General features: G+C 37.2%; 1 protein-coding gene across 4 annotated transcripts in view; it reads left to right on the top strand.

Annotated features, from left to right (window-relative positions):
- Positions 1 to 19,595, top strand: part of CYRIA (CYFIP related Rac1 interactor A) — a 56,983-nt gene extending 37,388 nt beyond the window's left edge. For 3 of the 4 annotated variants that reach the window (XM_065630993.1, XM_065630992.1, XM_065630995.1), the window contains 9 exons: positions 8,408 to 8,529; positions 9,457 to 9,562; positions 10,627 to 10,763; positions 10,849 to 10,926; positions 11,195 to 11,311; positions 11,407 to 11,486; positions 13,323 to 13,449; positions 16,082 to 16,152; positions 17,437 to 19,595. In XM_065630993.1, the coding sequence (XP_065487065.1) occupies positions 8,408 to 8,529; positions 9,457 to 9,562; positions 10,627 to 10,763; positions 10,849 to 10,926; positions 11,195 to 11,311; positions 11,407 to 11,486; positions 13,323 to 13,449; positions 16,082 to 16,152; positions 17,437 to 17,500 (902 nt within the window). In that variant the 3' untranslated portion in view covers positions 17,501 to 19,595. Of the gene's footprint in view, positions 1 to 8,407; positions 8,530 to 9,456; positions 9,563 to 10,626; positions 10,764 to 10,848; positions 10,927 to 11,194; positions 11,312 to 11,406; positions 11,487 to 13,322; positions 13,450 to 16,061; positions 16,153 to 17,436 lie in introns of those variants that run through there. The other variant, XM_065630994.1, reaches the window with a different exon arrangement.
- The last annotated feature ends 263 nt before the right edge of the window (positions 19,596 to 19,858 follow it).

The raw sequence follows: 19,858 nt of genomic DNA on the forward strand, positions 1-19,858 counted from the left end.
GTTTTGTGAGAAAAGCCAGTGCTTTTAAAATAACTTTATTTTGATGCATGGTTTAAGAGAGAATTTCAGGTGATTAGACATGTTTTATCACCTTGAAATAGTTTTCTTGAATAATTTATTCCTGACTTGTTTTTCTGAAAAAAAAGTTACTGACGTGATGTGAGACTGTACATGTGTGTGCACTCTGAAGCACCGGTTCAAAAAGTCATTTAAACACATACTTAAATCTCATGAAATTGTTCAAACATGCTTTCTTGGATGAAAGCTACAGTGTATGACTATAACTTTGCACATACCTTCTCATCCGGATCTTATTTACCTCATTATGAAAAATCAGTTTTACATGATGAGAAAAAATCAGTCAGTTTGGGTTTAGGTGAAGGTCCCGCGAGCTGCGTAGCCTTTTTTCTCTGTTGCCCATATCATTTGAGAGTTTAATTATAAACCCAGGATGTCAAACCTTTATCCAAACCACCATGTTGTTTTTTTTTTTTTTCTGTCAAACTTTTGAAGGCTTCGGTAGCGCTCGGTGGCTTTGCCAAGCTGTTAGGAAGGTTTTCAGCTGCTCTGAGCTTCCAGGTTTAATCAGCCCCATCATGACCTGGGTGGTAAGAAAGTTCTCCCGAGCCAGACTGCAGACTTGGCTCTGGGGGTGGGAAGCCTTGGTGGAGCAGAGGTGGTGGTGAGAGGGGAAAATATCTGTTTCATTGCCTTGACAGCTAAGGTTGGTTTTTTTCCCAAAAGTTCGTTGCCAAGAATTGAGTGGGGTGAAGCACCTCTCCCATGGGCAGTGACCAGTCAGTACAAGCACATGGACACACTAGCCAGGCACGTCTGCCTAGAGAGGAACAAATCTGTCACCTCCAAATTTCAGTGAGTTTGATGCTTCGGAGTGAAAGGTTAAAATGTTTTGCCTGTTGAAATAATGTCCTGGAGGTTTTTATGGCATGAAATCTGTGTTGTGTTGAAGGGATGTGACTAAAGATGCCTGTAGTTGTGTGCTTTGGTCACCTTGAATTAGCCAGGATATGGTGTAAAAGGACACTCTCAGTGGACACAGATAAGAGCTGCTCGTGTGCTTGCTGGACGTGTGACTTTCTGTGGCCCGAGTTTTCAGTTTGAGTTCATGGACAAAAGTGGTCAGTACCATGGGCCGTTCAGAGGATGAGGGATATGTTGAGTTGATGTGCTTACTGTATTTCATTACTTGCATCGGCATCTTGCTTTCTGGTTTTTGTGCACTTTTTCATTAGCTGAAATCTCAAATCTGTCAGCCTTACTCTGAATTTTTTACAGAGTTTTGGGATACTATTGCCCTTGTGTTTTTTTTGCTGCTCTTCATTTTATATGTATTGTACCTGAAAGGAGGGTGTGTGATGTACTCCTTCCTGCTGAGTGTACAGCATGCCACACAAATATTGCTTTAAAAAATAAAAAAAAAAAAAAAACCACAACAGAAACAGCCTTTTTCCTTGTGCACAGAACAGATACAATCTATCTCCATGCCTCGAAAATCAGAGGCTTTGTGGGCTGATATTGGTCAAAACTAATATAAGAGTTTATACAAAGAAAGTGGGAAAAGAACATCAAGGTGTTAACTTCGTTTGGCAGTCGATTTAATCTGTGCTGCCGCAGAGGAGCCATCCCATGGGTGATGCTTTGCCACATGGTCTCATATCCGAACGTACAAACACGATTGCTCCCATCGTGAGTGATGGCTGTGTGGGGAAAATGAACTTGCTGAGATTTGGCTGTTAAAAAAAACCCCCCCAGCCAAGTACCAGCTTACCTTTCTCCCTGAGTGTTCTTCCAGTCGGGTCAGAGTGCTGTGGATGCTGGTGCGGGTGGGAGAGCCCCAGCAGTGGCACAGAATGGGAACAGAAATCCATGAGAGGATGGCAAGCAGTTGTACAGGTTTAGATAACTTAGGTCAGTCATGAAGCTAAACAGCAAGGTCAGCGTGGTAGGTTTTTATTTTATTATCTTCCCTTATTACCCTCAGTTAATAGGCTTTCTAGAGGCAATGTGTTATAAGGATGACTTTTTCTGTGCAACAAAAATGAATTTATTTTCTTGGGAATTTTTATTCTTCGGGGCAGAATTCTGTTTCAATGACAAATTTGAAGAAGACAGTCTTGTATTGCATCTTTTGAAAAATCCCATCATTGGGGTTTTTTGTTTGTTTTAAAATATACTTTATTACAAGTTGCTTTTCATCAGGTTCATGCTCACTTTTCTCTTAAATAATATTTTTTTACCAACCTGATTTTTTTTATATTTAGCCTTAGGTCCCTCACCCCCATCTTCTATGCAATTCTTGTGGTCTTTAAAAATGGGCAGGTAGAAACAGATACACTTAGAAAAACTAAGTGTTCTCACGAAATTAAAAGTCGTGGGGTTTTTTTCAGATTCTGCCATGTGTTATATTTTAAAATAGGAATGAATCATGAAAGAAAAAGAAGTAAATTTCAAAATTTCACGTTCCGGTTGTTTTTTGTTGGTTGGGTTTTTTAATAGCTATTTTAATTTTTCCCTAGAAAAGTTTAGGCTACAAAAAAAATGTTCGAAATCATCTCTTCGCCCCCCTTTCCTGCAGCTCTCTGTATCATCAGTTGCAATTCTTACGACACCTTTTACTGGCATTATTCTTCATTCCAAACTGGGAACCAGGTTTCATGACTCCATGATCATACTTGAAAAACCTTGAATCCAGCATTAGTTCCAGTTAATGTTGTATAGCAAAAGCAGTTCTGTATGCTCTCCGGTAATCATTTAAGACTTTATGCAGTTATTTGGGATCTTTGCAAGGAGAAGCAATTTGAAGATCCATTCAGTCCAACCTTGAAAGCAAATGGGGGCAAATGGGAACTGTGGTAACCTCAGTGAGGGATACGGAGAAAAGTGTTCTCCCGTGCAGGTCAAAAAACCTTTACTTTGAGGTGTAGTGCAAACTGTAAGCGTTCAGCCAAACGACTCTTTTTTTAAGGTCTACTGAAAGGTTTATTTAAAGACAAATAATCTCTTTATTAACAGAAGGTGAACTGCATTGCTGTTTTACACTTGTGTCTTGGTGTGGGTATTCTTAATCGAACTGCTACAGATTGGATTTGATTATATACCACTTATTTTACCTCAATTCCTTTTTAGCTCTCAGCTCAAAGATAGTGTTAGGAAGAGTGAGTGCATGGCAAGTTTTGAGAGTCTGTGGATTTCAGGATTTCATGAGCCATAAGGGCAAATTCTCTTGAAATTGATTTTGTCAGTTCAAGAACTGTTTTGTTCTTTAGATGCTGACCTTGTTTAAATTAGTTACAGGTAAAGTAATTCTGGGTATTTGAGGCTCTTTCCATAGCAGCTTACGAGTGCTCTTTTTTTTGAAGAACATTGTCAAATTACTGCTGCCCATAGATGGCCTTTTTCAGGCAAAGTAAATAATTCCACACAAATTCTTGGAAATTATTTGAAGCCTGAGGTAACAACGATTTGTTTTGAACCTAAACGGCCACAGACTGAAGCACAGGAGGTTCCACCTAAATATGAGGAGAAACTTCTTGACTTTGAGGTGCCAGAGCCCTGGAACAGGCTGCCCAGAGAGGCTGTGGAGTCTCCTTCTCTGGAGACATTCAAACCCGCCTGGACACATTCCTGTGGGATCTGCTCTGGTGACCCTGCTTTAGCAGGTGGGTTGGACTGGATGATCTCCAGAGGTCCCTTTCAACCCCAGTCATTTTGTGATTCTGTAAAAGGCTAAAGCTTGTAGAATATTGGGAGGAGGTGTCCGTAAGTCCCATCCTCTCCTCAGATACAAATACCTTTTATAAGACCAAGCTCTCTAACCTTAACCTAAGCACGTTCCCTTTCTTCCTAAATGTTAGCTAAGTGGGCTCATTACCTGATCCTAATTTAATCCTCTTCATCCCCCTAAGAATCAAGGACACTTACTTTCTAGGATTTCCCCACCCTCCCATTCCCAGAAAGATTAATGAAACTTTCAGTTATCATTGTTCATGTATAATTAAACGTGTCTATTATTAGGACGTGTCTGGCAGCAGAGCAACCGCCCACATTTGTGTAAGAGGTTATGAATTAATACCCTGGCTCCATGCGTGGCAGGGCTGGAGATGTCATCTGTACCCAGCCTGCGGGAGGTTAAACTCTTGTCTCCTGCGCTGCCGAGTGCCCAAGGGACCCTGTCCTGTCCATGTCGGCCACGGAGCCGGAGCCTGGCACTGATGTCCCTGGCACACACCGTGCCGTAGCAAGTATTAACAGTTTAGGGAGCTTCACTTTGTTCTAGCTAGTTCAGAAAGGATGAAATTCCAAAACCCAGTGTAGACTGGATAGGGTACTGTTTCTACCCAATACTGTCTTTTAATGTATGGACTACAGTGGGTTCTGATACCCTCCAAAATGCACCATTCACTCTAGTAGTTGTAATGCCTTTTGTCTTTTCTAAGGACTAGCTCTTCATCTAATTTTGTCCTAGATTGGAATGGGAAAAATCATTGTCGTGGTGACAAACCTGAAATAGGACTTCAGCATTATACAGTAAGATATATGTATTGCTCTCTAACGTGCTGTCAGTGGCTGCTGGAATTATTGGCCGCCTTCAACAGTGGACAGGAAAAGGAAAGCTGAGAGCAGAGCCTGTAAGACATCTCATTTTACTCGCTGTTCTTTCGCTAGGCTGAGAGGGTATGATGTTTTTCTGACAAATATGATTCCACATTCACTGAAATGCAAGCACCGACCAGCCTCAGAGAGAATCCTCTTAACCTGCCACCAGTTTGACTGAGGGTGGGATAAAGTTCTGTGCTATTTGGTTTGTACTTCATCCACAGAAAGGGTGTGTGGGTTGGAAGCCCTTCTTTTAGTACTGTCTTGTTATCTCTTCATAAAAATTAATTACTGAGATACTGTTATACTTGACTTTGTAGTGGTAAAGGCTTTGTATCTATTATTTTTTATATTTAATCTTGTCCTACGAGTACTAATGTCTTACCTACATAGCCATTTCTATGTTTTTTTAATGCACATTTGGTGAAGAATGAGGTAGATACCTTGTGCTGTTAGAGTTGGATTTTTTTGAAACAAATGACAGATATTTTTCTAAGAAAAGAATGATGATTCCACCTTTGCACCCCACCATGCACCTGAACTATTTAATGCATCCACAAATGGACTGTAGTGGATGCAGCTTTCCCTCTTTTTTAATGCAGTCTGAAACCCCATCCAAAACACGGAATAGACCATGTGTAAAGATGAAAGAAAGCATTGTTCATGGAATGGATGAACTATCATATCCTAGCTATTTCTGATGGAGCCATGAAATTTGCTGATAGAGTCTGTATATGGAACAGTCAAGCCTGGTCTGACTCTGGAATTAATTTGATAGAGGATTCATTTATTATAGTTGTCAGGTTTAGGGGTTCGTGCTAGAAACGTTTGGACAAACAGAGGTGAAAGGGTTTCCTATTTTGTCTTATTAAAGACAGCATGCTCTGAATGCTAATCATGAGTATTCTAAAAATTCAGACTTGAAATGTTGTAAGTTCGGTGATTATGGTAACATATTATTGAGAGGGCTTGTGTTCAATGTGGGTTAGTCAGTGGCCATAGTTTTATTTATAAATGGGCTCAGATTGCTTAAGTGCATGCTGGTTCTTTGGTGGTTTGGGGTAAGAGGTGAGCACTGCCAAGCAGTGATTCTACACTTTGCTTCAGGAATGGCATTTTTTTTACTCTGAACAGAGAAACAAGCTTTGGTATTGTTGGAATAGAAAACCAAAATCTGTAATGAAGAAATCCGTATTCGTTTTAGTTATTGTTGCTGCTATTACTATTATTGTTGTTGACAGCAAGGTTAAATTTTTTCAAAGTGATTGATTACAGGTATTTTAACTGACCATTTTTGGCAGGATCTTCATGTAAAATCCCTTTTGAAACATGGCCATGGTCTTATCAGAACATCTGTTTGCGTAGCATGTATTTCATAAGCAAGATGCATGTTTTTCTTAAAGAAAAGCCTGAATCATCCTCCTTACCTTTATTTTTAAGCTAAATACTCTCAGCATAAATACAAACTGCTTCTGCAAATGCAAGCTAAGCCTGTTGCTCTGTAGCCTTTGCAGCCCTTTTCATCTCCCTTCTCTTTCTTTCCCTCTTCCACCCACCCACCTTCCTCCTCCTCCTGCTTCCCCAGGTGCTGGGATACTACAGAAAGCTCTATGGGTTTCAAATATACAACCTTCCCCCAACTTCCAAAAGATGAATTGGAAAAAATTGAAAAATACTGACAATGAAGGGTGTTATTTAAGGCCATTTTTGAGTCCCAAAGTGCTGAGCAGTCTATAGTATTTACGTTTCTATTAGGAGCTAATATTTTTTAAAGCAAAGGAATCGTAAAGCGTAGCACGGAAGTAACTTGTTAACCAAGCCATGCTTCAAGTGACATGAACACACAAATGTTACACTCATGAACTGTACTGATAAATTACTTATTCTCTTTTCTGTCTTAATTTTCACTGAAAATGTCATTTTAATTTTTATTAAACTCTTATAGATATTGATTTATAGGTGACTCCCTACCCTTCCCCCTATTCTGTTGTTCCATAGTATGTAACTGTTCAACAAGATTACCACTTTCTTTGTTAAACTTAGAAGCATTTACTGTTTTGTTTCATTATCACGAGGTGACAAACGCTGTATACCTGAGATTTCTTGCAGCTTGGGGAAATAACCAGTCACTAACTCTGTGAGCTCCGGGTGACAAGTAGGTCGGTTCAACAGCTGTGTCCCAGCTGGGATTTTCCTGTTCGGGGTAGTTTTTCCCTTTGGTGCCACTTACCCTCGCTTTTTGAAGGATGGTGGAATTGTTTAGTTACATTAAGTATTTTGGATGTAAAACCCAGCCGAGTAAGCCCAGCTTGTTTTTGCTTTCTCTTGTTCCGTCTTTTAAACAAGATAAGGGAAAACTTCCAGCATAAATGGGAAGTCAAATCAGTATTTTTTCTTGTGCCCGGTCTCATGGGACTCATGGTGACATAGGGATACAGGAAAGATTTTAAGTATTAGTTGCTTCAGAGCTACAGACATGTAAATCTCAGACATTCGTGTCTAGTTTGTGCAAGGTCCATGGACAACTTGACACATTTAGACAAATTAGCCTAACCTGAAACATCATGGAGAGAATCCCTGCTCTTTCCGTACTCTCCAAGGTGAACCGGTTCATTTATTTCTAATGGAGGGTGACTAAATGAATCCTGTACTGATATATGGGTGGAAAACCGTGTCTTATTTCTTAAGAACCCTGAGAAGACTAAATAGAAAAAGTATTTTCAGTATTTCTTGTCCATTAATATAGAGGTGTGTACAGTAGCTCTTCCTAATTGTTGTGTTTTGAACTGAAGGTATCTCATTGCTTTTAATTCAAACAAGTAGTCCTTAAATCCTAAGATTCACCTTCATAGTATTTTTTTTTCCTTCCATAAAAATTATAAGCTAATACAACTCTAAGGAGAAAAAAAAAAAAAAAAAGTTGTTTCTCTGTAGAAATTTGCTGGGACAATGTGATTGTTTCAACAAATACTGACTACAATTCTATATATAGGTCATCTACTTTAGTCAGCGCCAGTTGTTTTTATGTTTTAAAGCAAAAGAAGGCAGAAGATCTCTACCTTGTCTAATGCATTGTGGGGGTAACATCCCTCCCTGGTGTCTCACTGCAGCTAAAATCCCATCGGATAGGATTCGAATGGGAAAATTGATCTACTTCCAAATGTCATTTCTCTGAACAATAAAGGTCTACAGGTCATTCCCACTCTGAAAACTGATCATTGACAGAGCTGGATTTATTTTAGTAGCAGGAACAATCTCTGACATACATAAGAAAAATGTTTATTTTTAACAGTACTGTATCTGTGTTTTACAAAAGGAGAAATAAATTACCGTGGTTAAGGAGGCCTGGAGGAAAGTCAAAAGTGGTGTAATATCCCGCTGCTCCATCCACTGAAAGGCCTGATTTTTATCCCCAAGCTGCAAGAAAAGTGAACAATTCTTTGTAATTGAGCTGTGGAACTCATGAAAGAGAGGGACATTTTTGCTGAAGAACTGATGCATTATCCTGTTTTCTACTAACATTGCTTTATGATACTGCTTCACTTTAAAATGCTGCATTTTGAGCCAGAGCATACAAAAACCCTACTTTTTTTCCTTCCTTGCTATAGAAGGCAGAAACCTGGTTGTTAGCAGAATAGCAGTGCAAGATAATTGTATATTTTAAAAAAGCACATCAGAATGGAGTTACACATAGTCAAGCTGGATTTAATGTTAAGTAAAACTGAGTAATCTTGCCATTTGTATTGCAGCTGCTGTTTGACTTTGTGCATTTGGCTTTTCTATTTCTTAGATGCGCAGCCCACAGATGGAGAAAGGGAGGTATGGAACCAGATCAGTGCAGTTTTGCAGGACTCGGAAAGTATGCTTGCAGACCTTCAGGCTTACAAAGGAGCTGGACAAGAAATTAGAGATGTATGTTTGTTAAAGTTAATGACAGTTCTTTGGAAGCAAAATCAAGCACAACTCAGTGTGGTCCTTGCTTCTGTTCTGTATCCAAGCACATTCTATGAAATTATACGAAAATCTTCGTTAAAGTTGTATTGAGAAAATATGGTACGGATTATATGTAACGTTGAATGTAAAGTGCTAACGTGAAATTAAATGATGGCTGTTGGAACTTGTTTTAAGTTTACTAGTAGTAATCGTTAATTATTTTTCACTTTAAGAAACACCATTTCATATACCTCATTTCATGTCTCTCATGGTAGAAGTCGAAGTTGAGGACATGGAACAAATAGCACTCAGATGTCAGAAATACACTATAAAAAAGGTTGAAAATAGTTGTTCTGTGTATGAACCACAGTAAATTATAACCTTACATCCACTTTACAAGCTTCTTATTCTATGAAACTGGTCCCGCAATACAATTCTGAACTGTAACTTGATTTTTTTCTCAGCTGACCAAACCTTTTCCTGCATCAACTTCAGAGTTACTGTTAGCGTGAGCTGTTGGTTACTTAGGAACCTGGATATTTTGAAGATTTCAAAAGTATCAAAAGCTGAAAAAAACCCCTATTTCTGCAACCACTATTCATAGAAAAGGTCTTACCTGATGCTTCTACAATAGTTTTGTTCCCCAAAGAATATGTTAAAACATATTTCTGTATGTCAGTGGTGCATTGGAATGAATAATTTAAAATTGGTGTGCTACAGGGGGAGAGGGAAGGTGGAAAACATTTTTTGAATTTACTAATTTCCTATCCCCGTGCAACATAATTTCTTGTAATTATTCTGTGTTTTCCAGTACTTAGTTTCTAAAATAATATAGTGGAAAAATTCCAGACCACCTTGCTTGTTATTCATATACTGCAGTTCTTTACAGTAATATTTTCATTTCAGGCAATACAAAATCCCAATGATATCCAGTTGCAAGAAAAAGCATGGAATTCAGTATGTCCTCTGGTTGTAAGGCTGAAGCGCTTTTATGAGTTTTCACTCAGATTAGGTGAGCCCTGTTTTAGTACGCCTGTTTATTAGCCTACTTTACATATAAATAGAAAGTTTCATTTTCCACAGACTTTTAAAGGGTTATTATTTTTTTTGTTCGATATCAACAGACATTTAACTGCAATTACATTTACCAAGGCATATTTTTAATCTTAATTTCATTTCAAAATTATTATAGTTTGTTAGTTTGTTACTTAAAATAAATCTATATATCTAAATAGAGTACAAGGAAACAACATGATAAAACTGTATAAAGTTTTTCAGTGGTGCCTGCCGTGCTTCTGTACTTCACTGGTCCATATTGTACTAATTAAATTTATTTTCCATATTTTGAATACTTCAGCATTTTAAAAGGAATGCAAACCAATAATATTTTGAGACTTTTAAAAACCAGAGATAACAGGCAGAGCGGAGTATCAATAAACAGTATCTCACAGGGTGAAAATCCAAAGTTGCGCACGTTTTGCACTGACTTTGTCATCCCTACAAACCCAAAAAATGATGTAATTACTCCTTGAATTACAGCTCTGGAAAAGAACCAGTGTGCAAAATCGCATGTATGAAATGGGAGAGCTCCCAATGCAAGGGAATACTTCTACAAAATCTGCCTTACTACGTCTTTCACTTTTTGAGTTATGCTAGTAATTGTAGCCGCGGGAGCTGAATTACTTTGCTATCAGTGCCTAAGAGTACACTCTTAGTTACAGATGCCAGAAAAATCTCTATACTGAACTGATGGCTAATTGGGGAAGATGAAAGAGTTGAATATTTGAATGCAAGAAAAATGCTTTCTCTAGGATTTTCGATAGGGAGCCCAGATAAAGAGTGATAAAAAAGGAAAACAGCTCAGTGATACAAAATTGAGAGAAAATGGCTGAGAGCCTGAGGAGGCAGGTGTCTTTGACTGATGTTTCTTACCTTAGAATAACAAGAAGACGACATTTCTGTTGGGGCACTGCATACTCAGAGGGTTCCTTCTCTTCAAACAAAGTGTATTTAGTTACTTACTTAAAACTTTGTCATAATGTGGACTGAACAGAATTTGTGCTGATTTTTATTCAGAGAAAGCGCTGCAGAGCTTATTGGAGTCCTTGACGTGCCCGCCTTATACTCCAACCCAGCACCTGGAACGGGAACAGGCTCTAGCGAAAGAGTTTGCAGAAATCTTACATTTTACTCTTCGTTTTGATGAACTTAAGGTTAATAAATTTTTTTGATACGTGCTGATTTTTCCCCATGTATTTTGAACCAAGACTGATTATTTCCTATTTGTCTTCCTCTAAGATGAGAAACCCAGCAATTCAGAATGACTTCAGTTATTATAGGCGGACAATAAGTCGCAACAGAATAAACAACATGCATGTAAGTAAATAAAATCTGATCTGCTCTTCATACAGAGGTATTTATCAGTATGCATTTATACCATTTGTGGCAATGTTTTTTCTTTTGATTCGCTAGCTGTCATGTTCTTTCCCACCGAGAGTTAATCAGCAGTCCAGATGAAGTGATTAGAGTGGAACTATTCATGTAGTAATCTGCTTGCTGACATGAGCGTGCTCTGTATCATTTTCTTGCTGCTGGCAAGATTTTAAAGAGTTTTACTGACCATTTTTTCTCATGTTTTCATCAGCTAGACATTGAGAATGAAGTGAACAATGAAATGGCTAATAGGATGTCCCTGTTTTATGCAGAAGCCACACCAATGCTGAAAACACTCAGTAATGCAACTACACATTTTGTATCAGAAGTAGGTAATGGGGGAGAAAAGGTCTAATACAGATATTTTTGGTTTTAATTTTACAAGATTGTTTACTGAGCAATGGCTGTTTTTAACCCTTCTAGAACAAAACGTTGCCAATTGAAAATACAACGGACTGTCTAAGTACTATGGCTAGTGTATGTAAAGTCATGTTGGAAACACCGTAAGTTTTACCTTAAATCTTGTTTTTCTTGCATGAGAGAATTTGTATTGTATTTTAAGTAGCCACGTGGGATAAACACATTTTTTTCCTGTATATTTGCCTTAAGATGTTATCACATTTGTATACAAAGCATGACCTGGCATTAGAAAGCCTTGGGCTCCTATTTTAACCCCCTCACGATACACTTCATGAATCAGCATTGGGTTTTGTTAGGGAGAGCTCACCTGGCCAGCCTGCATTTCAACAAAAGGTTAAAATACAAGTGTAATCTTACACACTCATAGGCTTCGGTGTCTGTGTCTTGTCTAACCAGGGCCATAGGCTGATTGCTGTCTCTCGGTTGCCTGTGCTGCTCAGTTTTTAGCAGCTTAGGGGCAAGATTTTGGTTTTTCCAACTAGCACTTTCATGAACGATACACAGGGACTATTTTGAGGATGACTTGAGCAGATCTTTTGTGGATGTAGCCATCTTACTCTGGGTACGAGAAACTTCAGCTGTATGGAAACTGTACAATTGTTTTCTTATCTGCTAGCACAGGTATAGCCATTGGGGTTACTATTGTCTGGCTGTGCATTTAGTCAAGTATTTTTTAGGTTAGATGTCTCTTTGAGTGGAAAGCACAATGCAAGATAGAGTCAAGGTAGTCTTCCCTGTCTTTGTTCATGGTGCCATGGAAAGGGTGGAATTCCTGAGGTTATTGTGTTTGTTTATGAAAATTCTGGAGAAGTGTATGTAGGCGGTGGGATTCATCTCACAATCCCAGGACATCACAGAAGTGACCTTATGCATCAGCTCATTTTTTGGCAAAAGTAGAGAAACAGTTGTGAGTCATCTACCAGAAGATTGTCTGATATTTAGTTCTAATTGTGGGATAATGAAACGTTTTCATGTCAAAATGGCTGTAGCCTTTAAATCTGTTCATGTTATGATGCTGTGTTATTTAAACAGAAGAATAAAAGTTGAAGTTATTGTAAACTGAGAGGTAGTATAGTACAGATTTTAGTATTTTTAATAATATGTATAAGTGAAAAAATCAAATTTTATATTGAAAACCAATGAATGACAGTAGACAAATCTGTGTACTATCTACTAAAAATAATATTTATTAGAAAAATTGTGATAATTTATGCTTTTCAGGATTTCTGTTTTTCTCTACTGTAGTTCATTTTTCATTTCCTGATGATGGTTTCAGGGATTAGAGCTGATAGGAGCTATTTTAACTGTGCCATCCATAATCTTATTTTGGAATCGAAAAGTCAAATAAAAACTCTTTGGAGTGAGTTCAGTCCAGTCCTGCTTATGGGTTTCCACATTTTAGATGCTCAGTGAACCTGGGTTGTTAAACTTGCCGGTGGACTTAGTCGTTGCTGTCTCTCTCTTTTCTATGAGCCACCTCAGTGAAGCCCTAGACTTACAAGCTGCTGAAATTAGATCCCACTTAAGTGTTAACTGTTTCAAAGTAGGAATTTAAGCAAAAAGAGTAGCTTTCCTTTGAGTTCCTAGTATGTTGTATTTTGAAGATTAAACACAACCATGATCAGTCTCCATAGTTTTTCATGAGCTATGGAAGTCTTCTGTGAAGCCATTGTTTCAGACATTTTGCTGAAGTGAGGATCTGAACTGCGAAGGGATGCTAGAAGGGGTTTACTTTCTTTATTTATTTTCTAACCTTCCTTCTAAATTGACAAGGACAAGGCAATTCAAAGATCTTTAAAATCGTACTAAGATTCATCTACAACCTTAAAATGCAATGGTCAGATTTCATGTACTCATAGTCTAGTTTGTAAAATTGTCCACTAAAAAGTCAAGACTGTTTGTTTTGTTCTGTTTTCCAGAGAGTACAGGAGTAGATTCACCAGTGAAGAGACCCTTATGTTCTGCATGCGAGTAATGGTGGGAGTTATTATTCTGTACGATCACGTTCATCCTGTGGGAGCTTTCTCAAAGACATCAAAGATTGATGTAAGAGTGACTTTTCTTTAGTACTCTGTAGGTTTGAGAATACTAGTTGGCAGCTTTTTTTTTCAGCCCAAACTTTATTACTTTGTATAAATAACTTTAATTACTTTTGAATGGCAAAATTTTGAGTTTATCTTCACCTGCATACTTTAATAATCAGCTTCTTTACAAAGAAATATAGACTGATCCTTATTTTATTTTCTTCCAGGCACAGATACTCATTTGTCTTTGTTAGTCTTGCTTTCCTGCCAACTACATGGTTACACTAAAATAATTTTGTATTACACCTATCCTGGAATAAGTTCTATGGTCATAAGCTTTTACTAATCATGTAATTTATTTATGCTGAAATGCTTCTCTTTGGCAGTAGTTCTGTTGTAAATAGCAGATATTCAACATCGTCTCTGCTTTGTCTGAGATCTGAAGTAGCAGAACTGAAATGTTATTGTTGTACTTGTTGTAATGTGAAGATAATGAGCCTTCAGTTTTAGCTTTTACATGACCAGTCACAGGGAAATCAAACTTCTGTTTCCATCTGAGATATTGCGAGTACACACAAAAAAGTACTCTTATTTTTGCTACATGTTTTTACAAACCTAAATCTCATAGGCCATATCTTCCAGTAGAAATCAGCTGTAATTCATGAACAAATATGCTAAGTCTTTCCCTTTACGAGAGGGCCTACTTCAAAAGAAAATTAAAAAATATATATATTATTGGGCTCCATGACAGTGAGTCTTTATTAGCATTTTTCATCTGCAGATATCAGTATTTTACCACATCTCCTCTTTGACTCTGTTTTACAGAGGGAAAGATATGTCACAAAGAGGTGAATTGATTTACTGAAGGTCATGCAGCAGATAGAGCCTGGAAATTGAATGCAGACTTCCTGACTGCTAATTCAGTCTCTTGCCTGCAGAAACAACACAAGTAAAATTTTGATAGGACCCAATATACAGTGTGTGGACTTTGTTTATCCCATTTATCCTAAAGCCCTGTAACCCTACTGGAAAGTTAGCTAGACGTAAATGGGAGGATGGAGATGTATGACTCAATTTTTTAAAATGAGTGTAATAATCCCAAATCTTAATTCACCTAATTAGTTTAGTATTTCTTCTCTAATTAAAAAAAAAAAATATTTTTCAGATTATGAGTTTGTTTTACTGCGAAAAACAGTTATTTTCTCCAAACTGGTCTCTTATTGAGAGCCATTTCAAGAGAATTTCAGGGACAATGGTACAAATTACCCTTTACATACTCTTTCACAACTGGAGACTGAGTTTCAAGCCGTTGATTACAGGCTCCTAGCTTAGATGTCCTAACAGCTTCTCTTTTTGAACTGTTTTAGGGATTCTGTAACAAAAATGGAAAAGAACGGTTTGAATTTTTATCCCTTTGAGTTTGTCTGCTCTGATCTGATGGAGCACGTAAAACTGTACTGAGAGATATGAATATAGTCTTGAGTTTCTCTAGTTCAGGAAAATTAATTGTGTCACTTCAGAACATGTGCTGCTGCCCTGAGAATTTCATCTGTTCTGCTGTTCGCAAAGCTATTTTAGTTTTATCTTCCAGGTGGAAATGAGCCATCTGAGCAGTGATCAGTGCAGGAGGCTGAACTACTTTTTCTGAATAATTTTTATTGGCAAATACAAGGACCCTGACTTCCATTAGGTGTTTCGGCATCCACTTCTGTAATAAGGCAGAGTTGCTCTTTAGCTGCAAAGAAATACTGGCATGTAGATGTAGCACTGTAATGTGGCTTGGAAAATTAGAAGGTTCAAATCTTGGCTCTGCCATGTCTTTTTAAGTCATTTCAAATAAGATGGAATTAATCTAGACTGACTTTTTTGATAGCTATTAGTTGTCTTCATAGCAGTGGGAATAAAGAGGTACTTCTGGAGCACGATTCATTCCATGTGAAAACATATTCTGAATAGTTTAGAGGAATTTCTTATGTCTCTCTACTGACTAGATGGGCAGTCTGTATAGTGGGTCAAATGAGTTCTACCTCTGCTTTCTCTCCTTTTCCCCTTTTGCAAGTTTGGACAGAGTTCCAGCCTGTTTTGTACAGTCTTCACGAAGACGTCTGTTCAGTGTGGTGTTTAAAATCAACATCATGGACTTCTTATCTCAGATTAAATTCATAACCACTCGTGGTGAAACAAATCATAAGTTATTACCAGTTAGGTTTACCACTCAAAACTGAATACTGAAAATTACTTCCTTGTGTGCAAGTATAAAAATGAAAGTCAAAGCTTAACCTTCTCTTCTGATAACAGCTAACATTGCAATGATATGGAACCCTCTTCTGTAATCTCTTTTTTCAGCTTATATCAGCTGTTCTTGATATTTTTTTAAGTTGGAATTAGAGAAATTATGTGCAAGTTAAAATATATACACTCAATATATAATTTGCTATCTACAAAAGCTTATTAAAGTAGATGTTGTTTTCTCAAAAATTAGGTTTTTAACTTAAAATAATTTTAAATAAGTTTTAATGCATTTATTGTATCATATAAAGCAGTGTTAACTCTCAGTAGGAAAAAACTTGCCTGTCTGTGGTGAAATTTTTCCTTATTTTCAGCTAGTGCAATTCATATATTATTGTTCAATAGTGGCATGCTTCTGTTCCCAGATGAAGGGATGCATAAAAGTTTTAAAGGAGCAACCACCTGACACTGTGGAAGGACTTCTGAATGCTCTCAGGTACGTGCGGAATAATTGTTTGATTCAGTCTTAACAAATTCTTCTTTGCTTTTCTCCCAATCTATTTATGTTTAAGACTTTTCACCTTAGAAGCTTGATTTATTAAGAAAATTGTCCTTTCAGGTTTGCTGTTGTCACCTGGGGTTTTGTTAAGTAATATTCGTTCCTTTCAATTCCATTTCACTTTGATAAGCAATGACTGTGAATATTGGAAGTCATAATGTTCTTCAGAGACACTTAAGGTTTATTTTGTCACCTAAAACTGAGCCATCTAAAAGCTAAACAATGCATCAAAGGTAAACAATACGTCTGAGCTAAGATTTGTTATACAAAATACTCCAGCAACCAGACGTTTTAGAAGTGAAGAGTAGAATTTCTGTTTCTCAGACCTTTGATACTTCCCTTCTCTTTTTCTCTTTTATTAAGACTCTTCTTTTCTTTTTTTTTTTTTTTTTTTTTTAATTTTGCTAAATGATACAACTTCAAGAGAACAGCAACCTAAATCCCAATCCTGTAGCTAAGTGTTGAAGGTGATTTCTCAGGAAGCAAGACACAGTGGTCTGACACTTCTCTGAAGCTCAGAAGCGAGCCTTAGTACCAAGTTTTTCAGAACTGTAATTAATTCTTTTAACTGTTGAATGTTTGGATCTAGTGAGAACTGCAGCCATAACAACCTCCGTGTTTGCTTATTGTGTCTTTTGAATTAAAATCGGTGTGGAGTTAAATCCTACAGGTATCAGATGTGTTTTGAGCTTATGTGATAATTGATCTCCCTAGGAACATAAGCAGTGGAGACGTTTGGGCTTAAGTGGGAAAAAAACCACACTAAAACTCTTCATTCCTCCCAGGACATTTAAGAAAGCTGCTTAAAATTAAGTTTATGGATTATGCCAAAATTCAGTCTAGATTCCTAAGTATTTACCCATTTTCTTATGTCTTTCCGTGATTTTTTTCTTCTTTTGAGGCTTTTAGCTGGAAAGAAAGAGATCCTTTTGGCCCAAAATTATGACAATGTTATAGACAGATGACAAACAGTACTTAGCCAGGATTTAGCCACAATTCTCCACCAATTAACAGGGAATAATGGATTGCAAGAGATATTTAGAAGATAAAGAGCACCAGACTATTAGCAGTTAAATTCCAGTGATCAGTGTTTAGAGTAACGTATAAGTTCCTCCTTTGTGTAATTGAGCTGCACTGATTTCAAAAACAGGCACTGAAATTTTCAGACTTTTCTAATCCTTGTTCATTTTATAAAATATTGTTTTAACTTGTAATTTCTAGGTTCACTACAAAACACCTGAATGATGAATCTACTTCAAAACAAATTCGAGCTATGCTGCAGTAGTATCCTGCGACAAGTAGATGTTTGTCTTGATCACAGAAGATGTGTATGTTTACATAATTTAATACAGTTTGATGTTAATACTTGTGTGTATTTACATAACCATTTTATCCACATTGCTAAAATATATGAATCTGTTCATAACCTGACTGACTTTATATAGTGCAGCCTTAGTTTTTACGCTAGTCTTTATCTTTTGACTTCCAGAATACTTTTTTACTTAGATACTTCAGTTACGACAGTTTATCTGTGCATTTTAATCCTTAAACACCTTCTCTATCAGAGAAGTAAGTAGCAGTGAAGACAAAATAGAAATCAAACAAACCAAAATGTCAAAGATACCATAGAAAAGAACTTTAAAGAAGGAGAAAGTTAATGTAAGAGAAAGTAAAATTCATTGGATATGTTTTAAGAACATCTGCACAGTATTTTAGTCAGTTTTCGGATCTCATCAAACTTCTATGAATATGAGAAAACCTGAATGTTTATCAGTCTCATAAAATACGTTGTCTTTCCTGTAATAAGTGGAGATCCAGCTAATTTTAAGGGTTATGTGCTGGCTGAGGTCCAAAAACATATTGCAAAGATGTCAGTTTACCTTTTTTATTAAGTATAACCTGTCCCTCTCAACAGTTGAGGAAATCAATATCCTTTTTCAGGTTCAATATAAATAAACAGAAAAAATGTTTTAAGACCATTGCTAGATTTTGAAAATTCTGTATAATTTTATTAGATTTAGAAAGGAAAAGGAAAATACTTATGCCTTGACTTAAATAGAAAAGATTTGTCAGTGTAAATATATCATGATGAACATTATCTCTCAGACAGCTCGGTAAGTTTTTTGCTGATAAAGCCAGTACAAAGCAGAGCGCTCCGCTGTAGCAGCAAACTTCCCTAGTGTCAAATTAGCCTCATCAAACTAGGGGTGATATAAATAGGTTTTAAGAGCTGAGCTGTTAGTCACTCCATCAAGTTCCTTGGTAGTATTGTTCCTTAGATGACTCGGAGTCAACACAGAAATATTTATCAGCTGACTGTTCTTCCTTGGCTTTTGAGATGTGATTGATACTTCAAGGGATTGATTTCCTTGCCAAGTTATTATTTCTAGTAATTCTTCCAGTAAATGGAATAGAAATACTTTGCCAGAAGCAGGAAGGTGCTTGTGCTCCGTTAAGTGTGTCTTCTGGGTGGCCTGCAGATGCTGTACATATTCTTGCAGAGGTCACGTTCTGAAAATGTGTTTGATTTTGTGTACTTTGCTTGCATGTAGGTGTGAAAACTCCAGTGCTTGTGCACAGATTCAGATTTGTATTTGTTTATTCCTGTGTACGTAAATCAGGGTTTGTGTGATCACTGGAATTTTCACACGTATCACTTTTAAAAACATTACCTTAAAACTTTGGAGATGCATTTGGTCTGCTGAAACTCGACTGCACTGTGACAAATTCAGTCGTTGAACTGAGTCCTTAAATGGTAGTAATATCAAAAGTTCTTTGGAGTAGGAGTTGCCTAAGAGTTTATTTCTGAGCAGAACTACCACTATGAGGTTTCTCAAACCTGATCAGAACCCAGAGGTGCCAGCGTTACATGTGTCATGGTACTGGACCGCACCGCAACCCCAGCGTTCGTGTCACACATCTGCAGTTGTAGCAGCAGATCACTGTGTTCTTGTCAGGAGCAGAATTAGCCATCACGCTAGGTTTTTTTTGTTGTCTGGAAGCAGTGATCACACTGCTTTTTCACAGTAGTAAATCCACTGTTTACAAACTCCATTTTTGATGGGGGGACACTTACAAATGTATATTAGGGGAAATCCTGCTTTGCTCATAGTCACTTCCAGTTAGGTAAATCTAGGTGGATGACAGGTCATTCTGTTGAGCTTTGGTAACTGAACTTAATACATGCTTTACCTGCGATTATTTGTCAAGCGATGAAGTCTTATCTTTAAGTAGCCCAAAGGAAAGCTATTTGTCACTTGTATAATAAAAATGTAAACCTTAAAGCATTCTGCGAGTTGTCATGTGCTGTTTGCCCAAGTCACTGAATTTCTTTGCCTGCTTCGATGTTTTTGTACAGAAGTGTGTTTAAAATAATAAAAAGTTTGGTACAGTAAGCAGTGGGACTGTCTGTATTTAGAGACAACATAAACAGGTTGAGAAGTATCTAATTTAAAGTTTGGGATCTGAGCTATAGTAGGGTCACTTTTACGTATACAGTTTATAGTTTATTTAAAAAGCATTTCAAATGTTTCACTTGTATGCTGTAACAATATAACCTGATGTCACTTAAACAATTCCTGGGTTTTTCTGATGGTTTTTGGCACTTGTCTGTCATCTTGGCCAGGGGAAATTATTGATACTG

The sequence above is a fragment of the Caloenas nicobarica genome, chromosome 3 (genome assembly GCF_036013445.1).
Source record: "Caloenas nicobarica isolate bCalNic1 chromosome 3, bCalNic1.hap1, whole genome shotgun sequence".
NCBI classification, from domain to species: domain Eukaryota; kingdom Metazoa; phylum Chordata; class Aves; order Columbiformes; family Columbidae; genus Caloenas; species Caloenas nicobarica.